Genomic DNA, 25,580 nt, shown 5'->3' with positions numbered 1-25,580 from the left:
ATTCAAAACAGTAAAATTCCACACAATTCTTATTCTGGTCTTATTGTATTGTGGTGCGAGATTAGACATTTAGTGGTAAGAATTTTCTACTTTTATTAATAAGGTTATCATTTTTAAAATCTCTTGTAATGCTGCTTAAAAAGCTACAAAAATTGTTACACTTTTTTTATAAGAACAAACTATATAAAAACACAAGGTTTCGATGGCCAAAATACTAAGAGCAAGTTAAAAACATTTTAAGGCTTCTCAAACTCTAAAACACCCGATTTCTTAGGAAAATGAACAAAAATACTCAAAAACGGTGAAAATAAGAACATTTTTAGGTTTAAAACTCAAAAAGTTAAGAACATCCGAAGACTTGTTCTTACAAAAAAAAACGTGTACTGGCTGAATTGTACGAGCAAGTGGGGAGCGAGCTTTTTCATAATTGGATTTTAGTTGTCTTTTTGTTTCTCATTTTGGCAGCACGCTTTCTGATGTTGTTGTGCTAGGCAATTGATTAATGTTTTTACCAGTTAACGATATAACGCTCGAGGGATGATGGTGATGAAAATTATTTTCAGTTCAGTAATTCTGGTGACTTTTCTCACTGTAAAAGGTATGTTAAAAAAAGCCAATAACTCTTCTTACGTTTTAAGACTTAATTAATCTCATAACAGATCATCCATTCTGCGCATACCAACTTCTGCTCTAAAGGGAAATGGCGAATGTGACCACGGCTGTTCAGCTGTAACATTCAAAACCACGTTTTCTTTTACTTGAAAAACTAAAGCGAAAGCGACTGGGTTCTATTGCTTATGTTTATAATACACCTTTTCGACCGTAGCCGCCAATTACCGTGCGGGCATTTTTTTGTCCCAGACTTTTTTTCGCACCAATAGACAATAAAAAAAAGGTGTAAAAAAAGGATTGGATCGAGTTTAGGCGCCTGACCGCGCGAATACGGTCAAAAAAGGTGTATTGGTGCTTGTTTTGGTGCAAAAGTTTTGCATTAGCCAATCACCTCACTCAAAAGATCACTTAATATTCATCCCAATTCTGGATGAAAAAAGATTAAGGCGTTGCGTCAATCTGGGCAGATTCTCTTACGGAGCCATGGCCTTTAGTGTGTATACGTAGCAGCACGGAGTAATCAGGATCTTCTCGAAGATTAGGACGTCAATATCGTTAAATGTGGTTCTTTTGACAATTTATTTGGGACACACTCATTTTATGAAAAGTGCAACTCACTTTACGATTCCCTTACGTCTTTTAAGAGTTCGTGACAAAAGTGCATTTCTTTTTAATTTTGCCATAGTCCCATAGTCCGTATAAAAAAACCTTGGTCTGGAGGCCTATTATTTTAAGATAGAAATAGATTTGCTCAGGTTTTGACCACTTTACCAAGTCCTCCTTTTTGGATTGGTTTAAGATTTAATCACATGATCAGAAAATGAGCAAAACAAGCCAATTTCTCAAATTATTATTTTGCATATATTTTAGCTCAAAATGACGGAGGTTTTTTTAATATTGCACACATGTGCAACAATATCGATACGTTGGATTGGGCAGTTAGAGAAGGTGCAAACGCTATCGAGGCTGACTTACAATTTGATGACCAAGGCAATCCAAAGAGATTCTACCATGGAGCTCCATGTGATTGTAATTGCATGTGCAATTTGTAAGTCTATACGGAACAATCACCAAACTTCAACCAAGTCCCTTAAGGACTGTTCATATATGGAGATGGGATGGCCCGGTTAGGTGAGGTGGGGTAGATTTTCAAACGTCACGTGATATGTTTTTAGCCATTTGATTCGTCGAAAACTGTGACGTAGCGCTCGAAAATCCATCCCGTCTCACCTAGCCGGGCCAACTCACCACCATATAAAAAGCCCCTTAGTACAAGCCCTTCTCACAGACCCGGTAAGATTTTTTCAGCCTGTTGGAGTAACATTAACGGACTGAAACTCAATTGCTATTCCAATGTTGTTTCCTCGTTTTAATTGTGGATTTGAATTCCATTGTTTTTAAGTCAGAATATTCAGTTGTATTGAAAAAATGGGACAATATTTTGCCGAGGGGTAAATCACTCGAAAGATTATGTTCGAGATTTATTTTTGATTTATTATTGATTTATGATTTATTTTTGATTTATTTTTAAGTTGTTTGTTTGAGATTTTTTTAGTGATTTTCCCCTGGTATTTTGCAGTGAAGATTTTTTTATTTGATCATTTTCAGTGGAGACAAAAATTGGAGTATGATCATAGTGTCCCCCCCTTTTTTAAAGGGGAGGGGACCAATTTTCCGATTTTGGATGGGTGAGGGGGGAAATGAAAATTTGAATAGTAAGGGGGGGGGAGAGGGGGGGAAACATCGATAGTTGGCAAATTTGGTTGGGGGAGTGTGAAATCACTTCAACTTTATCTCAGCAACCAAGGTCAGTCCACATGATATCATGTGATTAGTTCATGATTGAAAAATTCACTAGGCATAAAAACTGTACAGAAACATTTTCGTTCTATTTTGTCTAGCATTCCTTTTGCAGCAAAATCTTACGTTTGTGTCAGGTTGAAATTTGAGAGATTTATATGGGTATATGGGGGGGGGTCTTTCTGAAGAAGAATTTTCTGGGGGGAAAGCAAAAAAGAAGGGGAAACTAAAAAACTGAAAAGTCATACGGGGAAAAAAAGAGTGGGGAGATTTAAAAAAATCAAGATTTGGTGGGGGGAACAAACCCTGGAGGACACTATGATGATTTTCCACTGGCGACTATATTTTGGTCAATTTTCCAATTGGAATTGGTCCCACTGGGTCTGTGAGAAGGGGGTGTCTTAGTTCACTTTTTATGAGTTCATGAAAGTCTTGTTTCAGCAGTCCATTAGTCAATTAGAATGTGGTACAAGTGGCTATGGCTAGGAGATTGGGCAGCTCTCTCTAAGGGGGACAAAAAACCAAACCAATCTCTAGAAAATATGGTCACAAAAGCACAAAAAATAAGAATCTTTTAAGATTTTTGAATATATGGACCAATTATTGATGGGAACTTCTGAAGGGCCAAAAACACTTTTTTGTAAGATATCTTCAAGACAGTATCAGGGATTTGAATTTGTTGTGGTTCAGATTTTTGATAAGGTTGATTATTTTATCCAGCTTTTTTATATGTCTTTTCAGCCATCTAACTTGTTATTGGTTTCGGCCACACACAGTTTGTTATCCATTGAGTACAAATGTCAAGAATTGCGACGCAGAGGCCGATGTTACATTATGGATGAGAAGAGCAGGTGAAAACAATTTGAAAAACTTCTCCAAGAGCTGACTCGGATAGGCTGCACGCATCCCCTCTGATATGTTTTGTTATAGGGGATGGGTATTGTGCATAAAATTCCCGTCCGAGAGTTATGCGTCCTCTATATCAAAACATATCAGAGGGGATGCGTGCAACCTATGACTCAGATTGAAAAGAACCGTAGAAGTTGGCCCTTAACTGTGTAAAGATTTAGCTGAATTTGAACACAAAGTCAACTGTTTGAAAATGTTGCCTAAAAACATCTTCTTGTTCTCGCATCCTTACAGTGTACCGTTATTCCAACCTCGTTCTCATGCATTATCTCTTTTTTTATTAATTAGGATTAGCCCTGGACTTGGCTGGGTTTTCATCGTCTGTCTGAGGTGATTATCGAAAAAGATTAAGTAATGTTTGAACATTATGTTTACTACCTCTTTCGAGAGTATTGATCACTTTTTCTTTTTATTCATTTTCAGCCACAAAATATTCGTCAAAAATTGCTTTGATTTGGTTGGACAGCAAAGTCAAAGGGAAAGGTTATTCTGAAGAAACACTCAGAGATGCTGCCCGTAATGTAAATACTGTACCTAGATTTTTTATTTTTAACATACAATCGACTCTTGCTAATCCAAACTACTATTCTTCGAATTTTTTTTTATGATTCGAACTACTTCTCAGTCCCCATCAAGGGTAAAAGATATCCTTTACAATTCGAAAAGCATTTTTTTGGCAAATGCCAAAAGGGGGGGGGGGATTAGATGCGAATGGGAAAATCTCTAGGTGGGGGCATACTTTATGCATTTTTTAGCAAAACAGTGTAAAAACATACCTTTTTCAGAGAAATCACTCAATTTTGTATCCAAAAATGTCATCTTTTAGACACAAAACGCATGAAATTGAGGACTTTGAGGATTGAAAAATTTTTCCGAAAAGGGGGACAAAGAGGTTTTTCAAAATCTAGGAGGCGGATTTAAAAGGGAGGCAACCAACCCACTAAGACACTATTTAAAAGAACACTAGGACACTTCTAGGACACTACAAAATTTAGACTCCCCTTCCGAGTTCGAATAGGCTAGGGTAAACTATAATTTCAGACACGAAGAAGTGTTGATTGATCTTCGAAGGTAATTTCATAAAAATCATCCATTCTTCCAACAACATACCATCCTAAAATTCGAAATTAATAAATAATCCTTTTGTATAGTAAAGAAAACGAGTTAGATAAATTTCATACAGGGTGGCAATCTTTGGTGAAAGAATTACCTTAAGGGAAGACATTTTGGCGGAAAGAAACTTAAATTCATAGGCCCATGAAACTCGTAGGCCATTAAATAAATTCTCGCCAAATTTAATTTTCTTTCAATCTAGTCTCTATTTCTCCTAAAAGCCCTTTTTTTCTCTTTTTTCAGCTAAAATATTAAACAAAAATGGGTTCGTTCGCCAAAATTAATTCTCGCCAAATTTAGAAATTTTATTAAATCGCCAAAATAAATATCGCAAAATTGCACCCTAATTGGCGAATGGGTTCATTCGCAAACATTTCTTCTCGCCAAAATTTCTTCTCTTAATAGGCCGTTAGGGCCATTCTTTTAGGACCCGTGACAACAATTTCCGGAGTGGAATTTTTTTGTTCATTCGAAAGAAGAATGTATTTAGAAACTTTTTTGAGAAGGAGTAAATTAATTAGGTCCGGCAATTTTTTTTTATGGGGAAAAGACTGACGTCACAAGCAAAAACCCTCGGGACCCGAAATTTGACGAAATTTCAAAGTCGCTAAAACACAAAACCACATAGAGGACTTTAAAGCGTACATGGTCGATTTCTCAACGTAACTAAATTGCTAAATTGCTTGTGACGTCAGTCTTTTCCCCATAAAAAATTGATGGACCTAATTAAATTACCCCCTCTCAAAAAAGTTTCTAAATACATTCTTCTTTCAAATGAGCAAAAATAATTCCACTCCGGAAATTGTTGTCACGGGTCCTAAAGAAGGGGGCCATACTATAAGGTAGTAACTACAGTTTATTTAAAGTTTTTTTTAAATTTGACGTTTGACCTTCATGATATGCGTGACTGTCATGGGGTCTTGTTAAGGGTTCTGACCATCTGGGACGAGATTATGGAGCTTTTACAAGCTCTCATTTGATTTGGTTAGTCGTTACCAGTAATAAAACAATTTTGTTACTTTTTCTAAAGAACGCATCATTTTCATTACTTCAAATCACCAATTATTAAAGTATCTTATAAAAACTCCATCTCCTCTGGACCATCTCAGCTTGTTCTTCGACTAATCTCTAAACCCCTCTTTTGTAGCTTATCAACGTGTTAGAGGACAACTTATTCAGTCTTGGTTATAAGGGTGTAGTGTTGATCGGTGCAGAGGGTCATGAAATTGCATCTTACTTCAATGAGGTTTCCAAGACCACAAGTACCTTTAAAGATCGAATTTACGTCACAATGGATAGTGTTACAATGAAAACGGCTCGAAACAATTTGGACTTTACCAATTTCAAAAACATCATTTATAACAACGGAATGACTGGTTGTTCACCGAGAAAAATCAAAAGTGACTTATTGACAGCTATCAAGGACAATGTTGATAAAGGTATTAAAGATTTCGATCATCACTTATCATTTAAAGTATTCTTTTTGGAAGCAAAAGCTTTAAACTCCCTATCACTTTCTCTTAGACCCGGTAGGATTTTTCCATCCAGTGGGGGTCAAAATAACGCACCAAAACTCGGATTGATATTCCAATGTTTTTTATGGCTGGAGATTTTAATTCCATTGTTTTCGAACCAGAAAATTCAGTAGGGATGGAAAAAATAGCACAATATTTTGCAGTGAGGATGTCTTTATCTTATTATTTTCAACAGGGACAAAAATTAAAGCATAATTTTTCCCTGTGGACGATATTTCGGCAACTTTTTCCAGTGGGAAGGGGTCCCAGATGGTGTGTGAGAAGGGGTTTTTTCTATTATTTCTTTACTTATTATCTGCTATTCCTAGCATGCTAGGTCACTGTAAGCCAAAACTTCTACAAGTACTTTTACATACTGTGAAAATCACATGCCGAAATTATATTCTGACCTGTGAGGACGAATAGCAATTCTATTTAGCGCGCAATAGAAATGTAACCATGACGACAATCCAAGATCTTGATGATATTTTTATTTCAATTACACTTGGGAAATTTGTCAATACTAAACATGCAAATGGTAATATTTGCTCTTCATCTTTGATTCGTTCTACAGTCATAAAATTTCTACATTGGTCGCCAGAGGTTGATATGTTCGTTGAAAACTCAACCTCTGATACTCAGGGTAGTACTTGTACTTTTGTAATTCCAGGAGTGTTCAGTGCAGCCTTTACATGGACTTACAATTTGAAGAGATCCATGAGAAGAGTGGCTCCTTATTTCAATGGCATCATAACCAATAGTCCACCGTATCTCAACAAAGTTGTCAAAGAAAAAGGTTCGTTGATTTTTCGGCATATCCTCATCAAAGAATCTAGTTTTTGTAGAAAGTGTTATATAACTGTTTGAGTACTGCCAAGCTAAATTTCCATCATTTATGAACGATACTTTCGATACGATACAAGACCTATTTTGCTTCAGACAAAGCCGAGAAAACTACGTTTGAAGTTGACGCACCGTAATTTAAAAAAAGCCTTAAATTTCACTTTCACACAGTTCTTCAGGAGTTAAGCAAAACTTTCCATTGATTTCACATATCCCTGGTTTCAGTGACACATTGGGGGCGACAAACAATGAAATACGATTTCATTGGGTCTGATTTTTAGATACAGGGGTGTAAAAGCAGTCAAACAGATCATTTCCCTTTTTATTTTGTTCCACCCAGGTCTCCGTTTGGCAGTACCAGGTGAACGTTTACCAGAAGCGACAAGTTCGATTGTTGAAGACGTTCCAGATGATGAAATGTATGACTCTGAAGAAGATTTGACCAATGATAGTGAAGAGCTCTAAATTCATCCATTTACCAACAATGACTCCAATGGAATCTTTAGGAATATATATTTTACCATGAGATATAAACAATTGGACAGCCATCTTCTCTTTGTCTTTTTGTAGAAAGCACTGCTAGCTTCGTTTCCACCTCGTTAAAATCATTGAAGCTTCATTGAAAAGCTTTAAATTTATCAATTTGCCAGCAATGACTCCAATTAAACTTTTAGGAATAGATATTTTACTCTAATTATAAAATTGCAAACAAAAGCCAACTAAGATTTTGTTCTGTTTCTCAACCCTTTTTTCCATTTCTAAGCTGTCGTTCAAGAAAGATTGCATTCTTCAATATCAAGAATTAGCCCAATCATCTCAGAAAATCATCTTTTTGGCCCAGTATTGGTAGTTTACCAAAATACGCTTATCGACTACACGTATTTTTATGAGAATGGTGTTTTTTCATTTCATCATAGATATTTTTAGCTTTTTAAGGAAAATCATACACGTGCAAAATTAAATTCGATCTAAATTTGTAATTCCTTCCGTTTCCCTTTTTATTTACATTTCGTTATTTGGCATGTGACATCCGCGCATGGAACGTATTCACTCTAAACACCATGGCTCCGTAAGAGATCCTATCCAAGTTGGCGCACCGATTTCAATCTTTTTCGTTCAGTATTAGAATGAGCTTGTTTTAGCGCTGATTAGCTAAAGCAAAACAATCGGACCAAAATCATGAATAAATATTGGAACAAAGTCACTTTTGCTTTTGTTTTCAAGTAAAAAGCAACACAGTTTTTAGGCTTCTGCTCATTCTCTAAGCGAAAAGAGTTTCTATATCGGGAAGAATATCTATAGAGGTCTGCGATTCAGACTGCCCGGTTTTGAATGTTTTGGTTGAACAACCAGGTCAAATTCTCACATTCACCATATCCTTTTAGAAGGGCCTCATCCGCGAAATATTTTTAAACAAATCTCAAAATATGTCAAATAAATACTATTTGAATAGTATAAATACTATTTGAATAGTTACTTGCATCGAAGAGGTGCTAATAATGCGTGTTTTAACAACCAACAGTAAAAGTCACAAAATCGTTAAAATATTGCCAACCAATAGTGCGACCCGCGAAATTTTTGAATTTCGGGAATAGGCCCAACAACGAAATTTAATCCCCGCGAAAGTTTATCCCATCCCAAAGTATAATATAGGAACATAAGGCTTCGATGGCCAAAATATTAAGAACGTGTTAAGAAACATTTTTAGGCTTGAAACTCAAAATTTTCAATTGCAGAAAAGCTAAAATTAACAAACACTAGACTTCAGTGTCTTGGCTGCTCCAATGTGGTACGAAAATCTGTTGACGGCACGTGATGGCCAGGTGAAAATCAGAATGATATAGCCTGGAAGTCTATAAACCCCATCCAAATTGAAATATCCCAGCCGGCTAGCCCTAGGAAGAAATCAACCTCGTTCCCAGCCTATTATCAGCTAGTTTATGTTTGCTCTGATAGCGTAAGACTCGGCGTAAGATGATACCCTGACATTGTCTGCTTTTCGAATGAAAGATTGCGTAATTTAAAAACAAAACGTCAGATTTCATTTGTTCTTCTATTTTGAAACCATTGTACTGCAGTAACATCAAGATTTTCTTTATCATGGCGTATTGTTTTTGAGAATTTCCCCCACGCACTGGAGAGGGGGAACTCGCCATAGATTTCTGTAAAGCCCGAAGGCTAGATCGAGTGCTTTAAGCCGAGATTTAAGCTCTTTCTCCTAGTAAAAAAAGTGAACATCGAAAATACACGGGGACGAGGGGGCAGGTTGAAGAGGAATATTTAACTTTCTCAGGGTATCCAAAACGCGCGTGACCCGCGTTGTTTTCACACAAACGCCAGATCGAAATGAAAATAAAATCCGTCGTTGAATTTCGAAAAAAGGAGCCGTGTAAAACACAAAGAAAAGGCTATCCTGAGTTTAAAAATCTGGTGTATCTTAGTTTTGACTCACACCTCTTTTGGTTTGTATTGAACATTGTGTCGACATTTCAAGCTCATTTTCAGTGGCTCCAGCAAAATAAGATATGAAATCAAAATACACTGCAAGGGTCAGAAACATTCGGTACAGTGCACTGTAAGAGTACCTTTCCACTGCTAAGAGGTGCACTGTAAGGGTCCGATATTTCGAAAACCCTTTTTTTTTGGTGGCACATGCCGTCGTTTAGAAATCGAATGCCCCCTCCGGGAATCTTCTACATGATTCCCAAATGTATAACACAGTAACTACTAAACTTACTTACTTAATATTAATTATGGAAATATAATGTTTCGATTCGATGGAATCGAAATAATAGACAGATCTTTATGTTATGATTCTTTATCACTGACTCTTTTTTTACAGCATTGATGACATTTTTAAGTTGCGTTCTCAACGACGGGAATAAAAATATCAACTTTGAACTTCGTCCAAGGTCTTGGATTGTCATCATAGTTACTTTTCTCTGAGTTGATTACGCGCTGAATAGAATCTCGATTGATGGTCGGCACAGGTTGATATGTCATATGATTTCGGCATGTGCTTTTCACGGTATGTATATACCTATACGTTTTGGATGGAGAATAGGTGATTTCGTGCATTCCCCTCCCATATCCAAAAGTTTCGGATCTTAGCCACCTCGCTTTGAAATCAAACCGGGTCATATCTCCCACTGATCTTTAACTACTTGGTGACTTGTGGGCTACTTGTGTAAAAATGTATGATATCGTTCCCCTCTTTAACACGCATGCCGCCTGCGAAGTAGCCAGGATCAGCTTGGAAATCACTACTATGAACATTTGTTTGCCGCCCCTATTGTTCATTCTTTTAACGCCCAAAAGATAAAAATACCGCCTCCGCCCACAGGTGCTAATTTGAAGATGGTACCAAAAGTAGCGAAACAAAAAAAGTTGACCCTCGCTTTATTTTTACCGCCATCCGCTCGTCCATTTTGACTGTATGCTGCTGTATGGTGAAATTTCCAAGATGTGTTTGGTTGTTCTTTTGTTTTGAACCTTATCTTACTGCATTTCAATTCTATGGTGTGAGTTCTGTTTTTTTTTACAAATCTGCTCTCTTTTGTTGTCCCTTCCTTCTTAGCCTTCACGCTGCTTACAGTAGTTTTAAAGTGCCAGCCAGGTTGTTGTCTTTTTTTCTTTGTTGATTTGTTTCTACTGTACTGTTTCTACTACATCTTGTGGAATCTTTCTTTCCTAGTCTACATCATAAACAGCTCAAGGTTTTTTAGGTGCCGTAGTATAGTGGTAGTCAACCTTGGCTTCTGTGCAGGTGGCCAGGGTTCGATTCCCACTCACGGCAGTTCACTTGGCAAGTGAACGTTCCTTCGCCCGGGTCAACCCATGCCATGTGAGGGGAATTGGGTAGTCAGTTCAAGGTGCTGACGGGACGCTCATTAGTAGTAGCGTCTATAGTTGCGAGAATAGGCCTCTAAAGCCTCCTGCAACTCAACCAAATAGAAATAGAAATAGGCTATTTTACAGACCAGAATCTATCAAAGTTTCAGTATGTACCTTAAAGACGGGAATACATTTTCGCGGGGGGGATTAAACTGCATTATATTTTGTGGGATTATATTTCGCAAATTACGCCTATGGCCAGGCCCTTAATTGATTGTTTGGTTTGTGTCCTAGAAGCTTTGAAAAATTGGTTGGTCGGTCGGTAGCTAAAATTGGAACCTTTCTTTCATTTTCCCACCAAGAAATTATTAATTAATTTTTTTAATCTAACTTTAATCGTTCGATGGAGTTTCGATTAGTTTGATTGTCCGATTGGTTCGACAAGTTCGATTGATAGGGTCTGGATTTAGATGTTCGCGGTGTTTGCTTAATTAAAAGAATAGACCTTTTCGCCTTTCCATCCGCCATATTGAATTGTATGCAAAAATTATGGTGGCCGAATTGCCGTGGTGAAATTCCCTTAGAAAGTATGCAAAACATATGCAAAAAGAAAGTATGAATTAAAAACTTACATGCATAATTGGCATTATATTAAAGTGTAATCTTGTAAAGAAAGATTAAATTTGCTTCTCTTGAAAACTAAAAACAATTATATTCACTCATCTCTTAGAACAAGCACTTCAAAAGACCATAACATTAGACAGAAACTCAAACTGAAAAATCACCCGCGAAGGTAAAAAACAATCCTTATTCGGCTGACGGCAAATTATTCTCCTGGGAATAGAGCCGCCAAATGATCAAATCAAAACATTGAGAAAGTGTGACGTCATAATTACTGCTTTCAGTTTGCGTGTTTTGAAAATTTGATGTGCGTACTCCGTCTTTGTGGAATTTTTTTATGGCATGAAAACAGAATATGCAATGTCTTTAAGAACAAATTCCTAAAAGGCTTCTGTTGTTCTGTAAATATTTCCTTTTGGATTAAGAAATTCCATCTTTTATTGTTCTAATGATCATAATATTTATTTATAAGATGCTTTGTTGTCTTTTTAATCTTTGTGTAACTTGCATACATTCCAACTAAATCCAACCACGGCATTTTCGTTCCTGTATTTTTGCATACAATTCAAGATGGCGGACGGAAAGGCGAAAAGGTCTATACAGAGCTGTGACTCTCTGCTTTTAGTGGGTGCTTTAATATTTGTTTTTAAGTACGGGTTACACCGGGACATTTTCTGTGTGTGAAGTGGATGTTGTTTATAGAAGAATCAAAGCATTCAGTTAATAAAGAACCGCAGAAGAGATAGTAGTTATCATGTAAAAAGGAGGTAATTTTTTTTTGATTTTTCCGACTCAAAGTGAAACACTTTTTCTCAAAAACTTATGTCGGAGGACACGAAACAAACTATCAATTGGTAGGGTAGACAGGGTGATTTTTGAATTTTTCCTTTACCTTTTTTTTAGTGGAATCTAAAAGAGCTTTCCAAGACAAGAAAAATGAGTGGTCATAGAAGTTTCTAGCATAAGCGGTTCCCGAGATATGAAACTTTTTGTGTTGTGAAAATCATTGGTTTTAAAGAAAATTGTACTAAGCTTTTATTAGCCTGGATATTCAAGCTCAAAATTTTAGAAAAAACAAAATTTACCTCAACATAGAAAGTTCTAAAATTATAGAGCTTGGTCTCCCTAGAGAATGAAAGTGCAAACCCATGTTTCCAAAATTTTCCTAGCCAACCCAGGGCAGCAAAACAGAACTTAATAAAAGCAGCCTTACAAGATCTAAAACCATTTAAAACATCCAAAGATTACACCAGAGTCTATGAACAAGTTTGCATGCATTATCATGACCAACCATCAGACAGTCAGTGCAAATACCTCCATTTAAAGCAAGTTAAAAGTTCACAATAACGACTTTTTTTTCTACAGAAACCAAACAAATGAGAGCAAGTCATTAAAACTAAAAGTCAGCGCTGGCTCAGTGGTTGTGACGTAGTAATTATGGTAATTTTCAAAGTTTCTTGTTTCTACGTCATTTTTTAAACCTCTTATTAGGAGAACGTGTCATTCTATTAGGAATTTTATAACACTTCACGGCAGATTAAAAAGACAATTAGAAAACGAAAGCTTCTTTGTTTTTCATTTTTGCATTTATTATGGGGAAGAATGAAATTTTCAGAACATGCTTAATATTCGATATGAGGATTCCCATATCCGTATAATCGCGATTCCCAATTGTTGCGAAATAGTGGCTATGGGTAATTCCTTTGTTCTTTTGCTATTTTCTATTGTTCTATGTGAAGTAAAGACACTTCACAAATCGATGTACTAACTTTCAGACCATGTTTTCTTGGAAAATGAACTTGCCTCTGTTTTCTTTTTTTTCATGTTTTCATGTAACAGAAAGCTCTATCTTCACTAGCAAGTGGAGGACTATCCTATTTTTGCTTCAGAATTGCTCCGCGCCTTGAAGATTGGTCCTTAGGGCTTTAGTGAAGTAAGCGCAAGCAAGCGGACTGCATTCTCATATGGAGAATGCAAATTGCTCTAGGGAGACAAGGCTGTAAACCAGAACATAAAATGTCAAAAACTAGACTGTGAAATAGCTTTTGTAGGGAAAACAAGTTTTTTGGATGGTACCAAAAAACTTCATTTTTAAGGTACAGTATATACCATCCTGATTGTGATTTGGCATAACTTTTGATAAAGTTGATAAAGTTTGGGTTCAAATTTTGAACATCGTTTCATCTTGGGTCATAAATTTAATTTTTGATTTTTTTCTTATTTTCCAGACAAGGATTTATGTATTTTACAGACCAGTCTGTAAACCTCGAAACTTGCTATTTTTATGCCAATTTTTAGTGTTTTAAGCTCAATTTAGTGTTTTAAGCTTTAAAATTTGATGTAAATTTATCAAAATTTAATGAATTTGGGCCTGGCCAATTTCGCAAAATATAATCCTTCGCAAAAATTTTCAAACTGTTATCTCTCGCTAAATTCGCGAAATTTAATCCTCGCAAAAATTTAGTTTTTACGCTATTAAAAGTCTTTTGATAAAATTCAGAAACAATTTGATTTGACACTTTCATTAAATCAAACACCTGATGTCCTTTCAGCTAAGAAACTCTCTTAAATGAGTCTCCATTTATCTTGAACGTCTCTATAATTCCAATAAATTTTCATTCCTCGTAAGAAACGAGTTCGAGTTATGGAGACTCTACTGTGGACTCAAAATCTTGTAATCAAACTAACGAAAAATGTGAAAATCTGAAAAAATTCACCAATTCGCGAAATATGATCCTCGCAAAAGTTTACAGTCAAATTTTGTCGCAAAAATAAGTCCCGCAAAAATTAAATCATTTTGCAAGGGAAGCTGTCTTGCGAAAATTAGTCACCACGAAAATTACCCTTAAGGTAGCTTGTTGAATCCCATCTAGTTAACCTCTTTCTAAGAGTTAGTTATCCCAAAAATCAATGTCAAGAACAAATCTATTTTTGTTAAATATAATAACTAGTGCAGGAAACATTACTATGGATACCATGCAAGCTTCCAATACCAACAATTTTTGTTTGGAAATAAAAGTCGAAGAAATATTTGATTCTGTAGAACATACAGGTAATGGCCTAACAGATAATGAAATAACAGTTGCAGTTACTCCAAGGGAAGAAACTTCAAATTCAGAGGAATTAGAATTAATTAAAATCAAGGTAGAAGATTTTTTTAATACACAAGACAACAACCAATGTGCTCCAAACACTACAGAATTAATTCAGAGAAGTGCAAACCTAATTCAAGAATCTTCTTCAAGTGAAACAAGAAATTTGATCATCCCCCAAGATGACCAAAGATACAAAGACAACGTTTCTGATCACCAACCTTCAAATGATGCAATTGTCAATCAAACTGGAAATCCTTTAAAGATGGACACAGCTCCTCCAACAAAACTTGTGATTGACAGGAATTACCAGAAATTCAAGCATAATCTGTTCAATACTCCTTCTATCCCCATGTACCAAAATACTGAAACAACAAGCAGAGTATCATCTAATTCTAACGAAGTATCAAAAGCCTTTCCATGCCTTCTTTGTGCGGAATCTTTCTTACTAAAAAAGGAACTCGAACAACACATTATTGAAGCACATGAAAGTGTTTTGTATGAATGTAAAATTTGTGGAAAGAAATACAAAGACAAGAACGTATTCAAGATACATTTTCAAAGGCATGGTAAGACATTTCAGTGTAAAGAGTGTGGAAAAATTCTTCGTTCACAATCTACTTTAAAAAACCATGCGTACACCCATCAGAAAGTAAAACCATACAAATGCAGATTTTGTGACAAAACTTTTGCCTATAGTAATGGAAGGAACTATCACATAAAAACTCACCACTTAGAAGAACAAGGTCTGAACCCTAAAAAGCAAGATTTTAAGTTTCACTCTTGTTAAATGTTTAAATGGTAATTATAGCCTTATTCTACGCGAAATTCAATTTGTTATTTTCAAAAGTAAGAACACTGCACACCTTTTTGAGAGTTTAGTTTTTCTTATTGCTTATTTTTAAATATTTTCTGTATTGTATTAATTGTATTTATATAATATTTGTATCTGTTTGTATTCAAATTTTCTGTTAATATTTTGTCAAATACACACATTTCAGACTTTTGGCTTCCTCCTCATTCTTAAACACATCAACTTTATATTGGGTTTATCTTTTGGCTGTTAAAAATTGTTTCTATTTTTTATTGGTTTGTATTTTGACTTATTGTATTTTTCTGCTTTTTTTAAGTAAATTGTAAAAAATAATAAAGAACAAGAGGAAATAATAATGGTAAAGTTGGAATCATAATATTGATGTTGATTTTAATAAGGTATCTAAAATGTATATCTGTTGAAAGTATGTGGTTAGGTACGGTAAGGAATGCAATTTTTGGTCCTTTCTAAAGTACCTGGAAATTGTATATACCAGGCTTTCTAGAGTATTTCAAGCGGTTCATTAGAGGCTCAAATTTTTGTTTCAAATCTACCTTCTAGAAAATGTGATTTCAACAAACTGGCGAAATACAAACTTTGATGCCATTGCTTATTGTTACATTTTTAAACTCAGGGAGCTTTAGCACTTAGGACTTAGGACTTAGGAAACTTTCAGGAATGATTTGGACCCTGCTAATAATCAGTGCTTTATTCAATTTTAGAAATCAAGAAATGAATTACAGAAATAGAAACTTTTGGTGGTTGATCAATGGATCATAATAATGCAGAAATCAAAATCGAAATCAAGGAAGAAGAACCATGGTGGGAGCCTGAAGTACTAACAGCAACAAATCATTCCAATTTCATTGGTCAAACCCAAGAAAATTGCAATCCATTAGCCTACCTTGACATTAATAACAACAAACCATGCCAATCAAGTTCTTCTTTATCCTATGGTAAAGAAGATGCACCTACATTTGCACAATTATCAAGGTCTCCTACCAACCGAAACATTGTATATCAAACAACAGCTAATAATCCAAGCAACCAATCAAGCAGTAGCCCTAATTCTGGAACTAACTTGTTTCAATCGAACCAGCAATATCAAAATTTCATTTCTCGTCAAAGTTTATTATGGAATCCTGATATTTCTGATAACCTACCCCAATCAATCCAACAATATCAATCTCTCATTTCACATCAAAATATTTCATCAAATACTTCGCGTTCATCAACAAATAAGCGACAAAAAGTCCAGTCATCAAAGAAAAAAGCTAAATGTCAACCATTTGAAACTAACACTATACCTTTGAATAAATTGCCTATTCCAAGATTATCAAAATTTGATACTGGATCTATTGCTAAATCATCAGTCTTTCGTCTCATCTTGCCTCGTCCCATCTTACCTCGTCCTGTACAACCAGGCCAGTATGTCGATGGTCAATATAAAGTGGCTGTTCCCGTTAAAGAAATTCCTAATAGCAACATAACACAAATTGAGTATCAAGCATTCCCAGAAAAAGCTTTTCCTGTGTTTATAGCTGACAATAGCTTGATCAGTGTGCAAGAGACTGTTTCAAAAGTGAAGTCAGAGGAAGAGAAACGCTTAGAGGCTGAGAAAGAAAAGGAAAAAAGACAAAAAGAAGAAGAAAAAAGGAAAAAAGAAGAAGAAAAAAGGAAAAAAGAAGAAGAAAAAAGGAAATTGTTTAAATGTGATTTATGTCAAAAATCGTTGAAAGGTCGGACTCGCTTTGAAGCACACAAGAAGAAACATGAGAGAGTTTTTCAATGTAATGAATGTGGTAAAGTTTTGCGCCATAAAACGACTTTGGAGTTACATCTTCTTGCACATCAAGGTCTCAATGAACGTTTCAATTGTCCCGAATGTGAGAAAACTTTTGCACATAGAAAGCACCTTAAAGAACACATGGCTGTGCATAAGGAAGAAGAACCTTTTAAATGTGAAAAGTGTGGGCAAAGTTTTAAGATGAAAAAGTGGCTTAAAACTCATCAATACTCCCACATGGAAAACCATCCTTTTAAATGCAATACATGCGAGAAGTGCTTTACATCTGCTAGTTCACTAAGACGGCATCAAGGAACACATGCAAGTGTTCGCCCTTTCATATGTGATGTTTGCAGTAAAGGTTTTTACCGACAAGATAACTTTAAATTACACCAAGAAACTCATCAGCCTGCCCTTAAGTGTGATCAATGTGACAAAACTTTCACCATGAAGCACTCTTTAGAAAATCATAAAAAATTGCATTTGGATATCAGACCATTTAAATGCAAGGAATGTGGTGCTAGCTATACACAAAAAAAGTACCTTACAGACCACATCAAAAAGCATTCTGGAAAGTACGATTGTAAAATCTGTAATAAGTCCTTTGCACTTATTAGTTACCTCAAATTACATATGGACACCCATCCCGACCCTTCGAAAACTTACAAATGTAACACTTGTGACCAACATTTTTCATCAACAACTACTTTGAAATACCATGTTGTTTCAAAACATGATGAAAAATACAAATGCCATTGTTGTCAAAGATGTTTCATTAGCAGAAGCTCTCTTAATATGCATCTCAAGCGAAAAAATTGTTTAAAGAAACTATTCAAATGTGAAGTATGTGTTTCAAGTTTCCAGACAGAAAATGCCCTTAGTAAACATTATAAGAAAAGTCATAATGAAACATATTTATTTGAGTGTGAGAAATGTGGTAAATCGTTTACACAGAAAGCTGAATATAACCAGCATACTGCTTTGCATATGAAAGCTTGCAAATTTGAATGCAATGAATGTGGTGATACATTTACATCCATACCCATCTTACGTAAACACAAAGCAAAACACAGAGATGATACTACAAATAAATGCAAGAAATGTGGAAAGTGTTTTTCGAGTGTCAAGGCTTTAAAGCGGCATTCTTCTTTGCATAATGTTTTGATGCCATCAACCTTCACAACCACCAGACCTGGAAGATACATCACCTCAAACTTTCGAAAATCTTACAAGCCAACTTAAAGTTAAACTCCAAGATATCATCAACAACACTAGGAAGTTTGAAATGGCTGAAATAAATAATTTATTTATCTTAATTTTTCCTTTTAGGTGTTTTATTTGTTTCACTTTCATAAAAAGATATTTTTAAAATTGTTTGATAAATTGGTTTGAGAATATTGATCAGATTTGGTCAATTTTATTGGGGAGATGTTAAGGTGTGTTATCAAAATGTTAACAGACCCTTCATGCGGTTTTTAATGCTAAGGCTACACTTAACAAAATTTGATGCAGTAGATAGCACACCGTGGCAAATCTAAAAATAGACTTTATTGTTGTCATAATTATTACTTTTTATATGTTTGTATGGGTTTTAATCCCATCAACCTCTGCGTTAATTTCTCTTGCACGTTAAATGCATCCAATTACAAAAGATATGTAACAGCCTGCACGGATTTTAAATTTAGGCAAATTGGATTGTGGGATTGAAACCCGTACAAAAACGAAAAGTCATGATTATGATGTTTCCGTTGCGGAGCGCTATTGTAATGCATCTTACTTCACTACTAGGCCTGAAAACATCAATTGTGGACACGGTTGATGTTTTTTATGGACAGTCAATCATTTTTATGGACAGTCAATATCCAAACATCGACTGTCAATACTTTTCATCAACTGTCAATATCCAGATATCAACAGTCAATACCCAGACATCAGCAGTCAATATCCAAACATCGACTGTCAATACTTTTCATCAACTGTTGAGATTATTTAATTGACTGCTGATGTCTGGATATTGACTGTTTGATATCTGGATATTGACAGTTGATGAAAAGTATTGACAGTCGATGTTTGGATATTGACTGTCCATAAAAATGATTGACTGTGGATAAAAAACATCAACCGTGTCCACAATTGATGTTTTAAGACCTAGCAGTGCTTACACAACAATTCGGAAACCCCAATATAATTGCAAAACAAATAAGAGGTTTGTCTTTTGTCGTTATTAATGAAAATTATTTACACTTTTTAGTTAGCTCCTGTTGTTACACAACAAAAACTGTCAGGGAAGCAGCAATGTTGAAATAGGATTGCAGCTGCTTGAAAACAAATATCAGTGAAGTTTGGCGCAATATTTTTTCCATTTGTGATTTTTTATTGCATGTTTCTTTTGTATTTATTTAGTGATAAGGAAAACATTAAAAATAATATAAAAAATATGACAATGGTATTGTGATGGCAGATGATTCCCCACCATCTTATGAGGATGTTATATCATCAAATTCAAGATTGAATGATAATAGTAACCCTTTTGCATCCTCCACCCAAGGATACACTCCCCCTCTCCCCTTCTTACCCAATAGAACCCACTCTGAAACTCGTACTAATACCAATCCAAATGCTAGCTATAATGAGCCACCTATATCTAACTTTACTTCAGATCCCCCTCCTACCTATGCTTCCCTTCATAGCCCAACCAACTCAACTGATAGTAGTGATGAACAGCCTTCTCGTCAACGTTATTTTCATAGTAGAAGTTGGAATTCACACCGTTCCGTGAACCGATCCTTGAACCGCTCAAACCAAACAGCTCACTGGAGTAAGTAAAACGAAATTAGTGTGTTAGTGATTCTACGATAGGAAATTTGGAAAACTTATTATCTAGTGTATTTATACTTTGTTATGATATTGTTTTTGTCTTGTAGGGAGATGCTTTGCAGTACTTGCAGTTTCTTGTATTCTCCCACTGGCTGTTTTAATCGCAGGTAAGTTAAGATGTGTTGAACGGTGAAAAAGAATGTAGCTATTACAGCCCTGTGAATTCAGACAAAATCATATCGGCACTGAAGTGCTGACCAAAAGCTGCCGCAGGCCGGCAAAATCTTGCCGACCCAGAGGTCATTTTAGGTCGGCAAAGCCGTCCTAAGTAGCTTGTTTAGGTCGGCAAAGACAATAAATTTCCTACAGTTAGTTTAACTATCCTTAACAATCATCAATTAATAAGATGGAGGAAGTCAAAAGGCTCGATTATCATGTGTTATCAAATGATAACACAATTAGACTAACCTAACAAATAATATTTTTCCTCTTTAGGTCGGCTTTGCCGACCCAAAACATTTCTTTTGTCGGCACGCCGACCTAGAGTGTAAATTACGTCGGCAAATAAAAGCCGACTTCAGGTCAAGTTACTTCGGCTTTCAGGTCGGCATTGCTGAATGCTGACCTGGATTCACAGGGCTGCTATTATTATTTGATTTTTCCCAACATTGGTTCTTTCTCAAGAGAGGTTCAGATGAATATAGTTTTACTGCAATTTAATTATTAACAGGCTTCTGTTTTTTTAGAAAATACTATAATTTTTCGAGTTTGATGAATTCATGAAACGCTGCATTTACTTATGGTATTTTGATATTATTCCCTTTACTTCTTTCAGGATTAGTTGAACAAGATTGTCATTTTGAAAAGAGGATATCCCCTTACATGATCAGTTCGGGGATAACCACTATCACTTGTTTTGGATGTCTCGCTCTTGGTCTTTACATAAAAGCTGAAACTGAGCGAAACACTCTGGGAAATGTGCTTCTGGTAATAGGTATTATATTATGGGTCTGTGTGTTTGGTCTTCAAATCTGGGGAAGTATCATAATTCTTCCCCATTGGGACAAGTGGAATAAAAAGTTGGACCAATTCCCTTGCAATCAGCATATCTTCAAATTTGGGTTCTCTATGATTACTCTATTTTGGATTTTAACAGGTTTGAGTATTAATTTCTGTTTGAAAGGTATTTTGGATAAGTCGTGATGTTCATCTCTGCTAAGCATTTTATTCGATACACTATATACTATTTTTTATATCCATTCTCTTTTATTTCATTCAACTTAATCTTAATTGATGATGGGTAGATCCCAATAAATTCTCTTATTAATGTTTACCAGTTTTTGTACCTGGCATTGCACACCGGTTAAGCTGTAGATGAGCGCACTTCAAGTCATTTGGATGTTGAAGCTGGCTTGAATATAGAAAGTTCAAAATATTTAAAAAAAATCAAAAGTGAAGATTAAAGATGTAGAAGAAAAAAATTAAAAAAAACAGACAAAATCTACCCGCTTTGGAGGGATTTAGAATAAATCAAGGCACATTTGAAATCAGTGAAGTTCAATGTTTTAGTAAAATAAAATGAACATTTTGTATTTCTGATGATTGCAGTAAGACATGAAACTTGAAGTAATGTACCTTTTTTACCTTTTTTTTTTACTTCAAATTTTGAAATAAATAAATTTAAAATTTTTTAGTCCAGTTGAAAAAATCTTGATATTTCATGTCTTAATTATTCATCCTTTTCTTTGAAATTTTTTGTAAATTCATTAATCATTCAATCTATATATCCTTCTAAAGAAGTATTACTTTTATTATATATATTTTTCTTTAAAACAATCAATGTTTGAAAATGTGTGTACTGCAATTCTTTTGGAACAAACACTAGATTTGATGTTGTGCAAAAATGCAGATTATATTCATTGTCTAATTATACATTAATCCTGATTAACCCACTTAAGTCAAGTAACTTAACGTCACTTTTAGTTTATAATCACTAAATAATTTTTTGCACTGGTCCTTTTAACGCCAGCCCTCTTATTTCTAACGCCAATAAAGACCAGCATGAAAATGAATCAATAAAGCAGGTATAATTTTATAATTGCTGTGGAGGTTCCAGCTGTTTGGACACTTTCTTGGGTTTGTTTGAATCAATAACTTTTCATGTTAATGTTGGTTGTTAATGCTGGTTATAGGTATCTGGTCTTTCCATTATACTGGTAGTACAGGGGGCAAATTATCTTCCCAAAGCAAGGCCTTGAACAAGCAACCACACAACTGATTACAATATGCACGAATAGTTTTGTTGTTTGATGGTTGGTACCAGAGTATACTCCTTGTATCATAGGAAATGGAATAAAAACATAAGGCATTAAACTCATTCACTCAGTTTTGATTGACTCAACCTTTATGTCTTTTTTTATTTTTTTTCATTTCAAACATGCATTTTTTTCTATTTTTAAGGTTATGAAGAAAAAGAAATTTAAGTACAACAGAATAAAATATACAATGGCCTAGTGATTTGAACTTACCCTGGAAATTCACATAGGATCAAATGGTCTAATTAGTATTGTTTTCATATTGTTGCTTTCATCTTAAACCTACTTTGCGTGTGTGAACTAAACATAACATAAGTCATACTTTGATCTCATTGTCGAGAATTGGTTGAAGCCAGTTATGGATGAAGTGAGTTTCGATGACATTGATATTGACATCAAAGAAGAAATATATGAAACTGAAGAAGGTTTAACTGAAGATGAAGATTTGAATACGTTTGAATATCAATTTAATGATGCAGAGGAGGAGAATATTAGCTTAGATAAAACTGAAGTAAAACCTAAGGCTCCAAAAGATCCAAAGCCGCATAAATGCAAGGAATGTGGTGAGAGTTTTGCAAAGAAGTCTCATCTAAATACACATGCTGATACACACACAAGACTCAACCATTTCAAATGTTTACAATGTGAAAAGTTTTTCTCAACTAAAGCATACCTTCAACGACATCTTGCTTCACATAGGAAAATTAAACCCTTCAAGTGCGAGTTTTGTGGTAAGTGTTTTTCACGAGAAGGAAACTGGAAGACACATCTTGAAAAACACAGCACAATACTCAAATGTATGGTTTGTGGTAAATGTTTTACACGTAAACGTTATCTTGAGACCCATCTTGAAAGTTGTACTGGAATCAAATAGAATTGATTACTTGTCATGTGATGGGAGTGACAAAATAATATGGGAAATGTATCTTTTTCACATGACTTGAGGTCACACCTTCTGTTGTCTTTTGGTTTAGAGAGATCTATTCAGTTACAGTATTTTTTACAGATTGTAATTTTTTATCATAGCATTTTTAGTTTCTATAAATTCAATAACAAAATTTTTGTAAATGGTATTTTGATAGCAAATAATATTCGATTGTATAATTTACGTATATTTTTTCATGATTTAGACACTACATCAATTGTTTTGGTTTTTCTGCGTTTTTAATTCATTTATTTGATTTTCTTTGTTTACCTGTTGCACCTGTTCTTCCAGGAGGCATTTTAGCACAGTTTTAAACCCCTCGACTGGCTGCTGTTTCAAGATGCTGCTAGGTTATAGCTTTCCTTTTTCTTTATACTTACAAATTTTCTTTTTTGTTTCGTTTCAGGTAATATTAAAATTTGAGAAATGAAATAAAGTTAAAAAAAATGGATGAAATAAAGATCGAAATAAAGGAAGAAGTAGGAGAATGGTTTGAAGTTGAAAATATCATTGAATCAGAAAATTTGCTTGAAGCAGAGCCACATATGATTGACCAAGAGCCATTTTTAGTTGAATCATCAGAGCAACATTTAATGTTTTCAGGATCAGAACAATCTTCATATGAACCAAATCCCTTTAAGATACCTGGTAATATTCAACCATCTTTTGTCTCATCGCCATCCATGGACACATTTCAATGCAAGGAATGTGGTAAAAGTTTTTCCCAGAAAGCATACTTAAAGAAGCATCTTAATTTACACGAAAAATTAAATTCCTATAAATGTAATATATGTGGTAAGAGTTTCAGTCAAAGAGGAAACCTTAACAGACATATTGTTTTGCATAAAGGTGAAAAGCCTTTTGTGTGTCATGTGTGTGGTAAATCTTTTGCTGTAAAAGAATATTTGAAAAGACACCTCGTATCCCATGAAGAATCTAAACGTTTTCAATGCGACGAGTGCGGTAAGTATTTTGCAAGAAAACATACCTTCAAATTACATGTTGATGCACATAAGGGAATTCTTCCATTTAAATGTAATGCGTGTGGGAAAGGCTTTTCTATAAAAAGTAATCTTCAAAGACATTCTATGATACACACTGGTGTTCGACCGTTTCAATGTCATTACTGTCAGAAGGGATTTGCAGAGAAAAGAAGCCTTCAAAATCATCTACGAGCACATCAAAATAAACCATATACCTGTACAAAATGTGGTAAAAGTTTCATAGAGAAGGAATCCATTGAACTTCATTTAGAATCTCATAAAGCAAAAGGAAAACTTTCGAAATGTAAGGAGTGTGGTAAATGTTTTTCACAGAGAGGTAATCTCCTGAGACATGAGAACTTGCACAAAAATGTAAAACCTTATAAGTGCCAGTTATGTGAAAAGAGTTTCAGAGAAAAATCTCATCTTCAAAGACATGAAGCTGCTCATAAAGGACTCAGACCATTTAAATGTGACGACTGTGGTAAAACCTTTGCATCAAAAAGCAGTTTTAACCTTCATCTTAATTGGCATAAAGGGATAGTACCATTTAAATGTGAGTTTTGTGGGAAAGGCTTTTCTCAGAAAAGCAATCTTCAAAGGCATATCAATCTTCATAAAGGAATCAAACCATATAGATGTAGATACTGTGGAAAGTGTTTTTCAGAAAAAAGTCCCTACTCAAAACATCTTCGTATACACGAGGAAATCAAACCATTTGCATGTACATCATGTGACAAGAAATTTAGTAACAAAATTAGATTTGAATTACATCTCCAAACACATAAAATGAAAGATCAAAATGAATGTAAGGAATGTGGTAAATCGTTTACACAGAAAACTGCCCTAACAAGACATCTCCAAATTCATAATGATATCAAACGTTTTCAATGTGAGATATGTGGTAACACATTCAGAGAAAAATCTCATCTCAAAAGACATCTTGCTGCACATCAAGGACTTCGGCCATTTAAATGCGAGCAATGTGGGAAATGTCTTGCGTCAAAATACACTTACCAACTTCATCTTGATTCACACAATGGAACATTGCCCTTTAAATGCGAGGAATGTGGTAAATGTTTTAGCTTGAAAAATAATTTTCAAAGACACGTCAACTTACATAAAGGTATTAAACCATTTACATGTAGCTTTTGCTCAAAAGGGTTTTTCAGATAAAAGAGGGCTTGAAAAACACATTATAAGCCATCAACAAATTAACATATACGTCTGTAACGAATGTGGCAGAACTTTCAAAACACAAAGATGTCTCGAAATGCATGTGCAGTCACATCGAAGAAAAGAACAATTGGTCTGTCCTGAATGTGGTAAGAAATTTTCACAAAACGGTAATCTACAGCGGCATCTTAACGTACACAAAGGAATAAAGCCTTTCAAGTGTTACGTATGTGGGAATCAATTTAGTGAGAAAGCTCATCTCCAAAGGCATCTCAATGCACATGAAGGAATTAAGCCGTTTAAATGCGAGGAATGTGGTAAATCTTTTGCATCTAAGAGCAATTACAAGCTACATGTCGATTCACATAGAGGAATCGTACCGTTTCAATGCCCAGAGTGTGGTAAAGGGTTTTCACTGAAAAGTAA

General features: G+C 35.0%; 4 protein-coding genes across 5 annotated transcripts; all 4 read left to right on the top strand.

Annotated features, from left to right (window-relative positions):
- The first annotated feature begins 488 nt into the window (after positions 1 to 488).
- LOC136815454 (dermonecrotic toxin LamSicTox-alphaIC1-like) lies at positions 489 to 7,753 on the top strand. Its single transcript, XM_067071912.1, has 7 exons — positions 489 to 598; positions 1,483 to 1,660; positions 3,154 to 3,263; positions 3,745 to 3,842; positions 5,582 to 5,873; positions 6,619 to 6,744; positions 7,132 to 7,753. The coding sequence occupies exons 1-7, from the start codon at positions 538 to 540 to the stop codon at positions 7,254 to 7,256; spliced, it is 990 nt and encodes a 329-aa protein (XP_066928013.1). The 5' UTR covers positions 489 to 537; the 3' UTR covers positions 7,257 to 7,753.
- Positions 7,754 to 15,468: 7,715 nt separating this feature from the next.
- LOC136815332 (oocyte zinc finger protein XlCOF6-like) lies at positions 15,469 to 18,321 on the top strand. Its single transcript, XM_067071775.1, has 2 exons — positions 15,469 to 15,550; positions 15,875 to 18,321. The coding sequence occupies exon 2, from the start codon at positions 15,922 to 15,924 to the stop codon at positions 18,178 to 18,180; it is 2,259 nt and encodes a 752-aa protein (XP_066927876.1). The 5' UTR covers positions 15,469 to 15,550; positions 15,875 to 15,921; the 3' UTR covers positions 18,181 to 18,321.
- Positions 18,322 to 18,981: 660 nt separating this feature from the next.
- Positions 18,982 to 23,238, top strand: LOC136815341 (uncharacterized). Of its 2 annotated transcripts, XM_067071794.1 has the most exons (4): positions 18,982 to 19,756; positions 19,863 to 19,922; positions 20,591 to 20,749; positions 21,093 to 21,512. In XM_067071794.1, the coding sequence occupies exons 1-4, from the start codon at positions 19,393 to 19,395 to the stop codon at positions 21,131 to 21,133; spliced, it is 624 nt and encodes a 207-aa protein (XP_066927895.1). In that variant the 5' UTR covers positions 18,982 to 19,392; the 3' UTR covers positions 21,134 to 21,512. The 2 variants fall into 2 exon arrangements, with proteins under 2 accessions (XP_066927895.1, XP_066927887.1); XM_067071786.1 differs by having other exon boundaries at positions 20,591 to 23,238.
- On the top strand, positions 22,429 to 25,242 carry LOC136815301 (zinc finger protein 665-like). Its single transcript, XM_067071745.1, has 3 exons — positions 22,429 to 22,942; positions 23,153 to 23,168; positions 23,420 to 25,242. Exons 1-3 carry the CDS (start codon positions 22,429 to 22,431, stop codon positions 25,152 to 25,154), a joined length of 2,265 nt encoding a protein of 754 aa, XP_066927846.1. The 3' UTR covers positions 25,155 to 25,242.
- The last annotated feature ends 338 nt before the right edge of the window (positions 25,243 to 25,580 follow it).

Source organism: Clytia hemisphaerica, unplaced genomic scaffold, assembly GCF_902728285.1.
Source record: "Clytia hemisphaerica strain Z4C2 unplaced genomic scaffold, Clytia hemisphaerica genome assembly, whole genome shotgun sequence".
Classification (NCBI taxonomy): Eukaryota; Metazoa; Cnidaria; class Hydrozoa; order Leptothecata; family Clytiidae; genus Clytia; species Clytia hemisphaerica.
The sequence above is the reverse complement of the archived record's forward strand: the minus strand, read 5'-3'. Positions and strand labels throughout refer to the sequence as shown.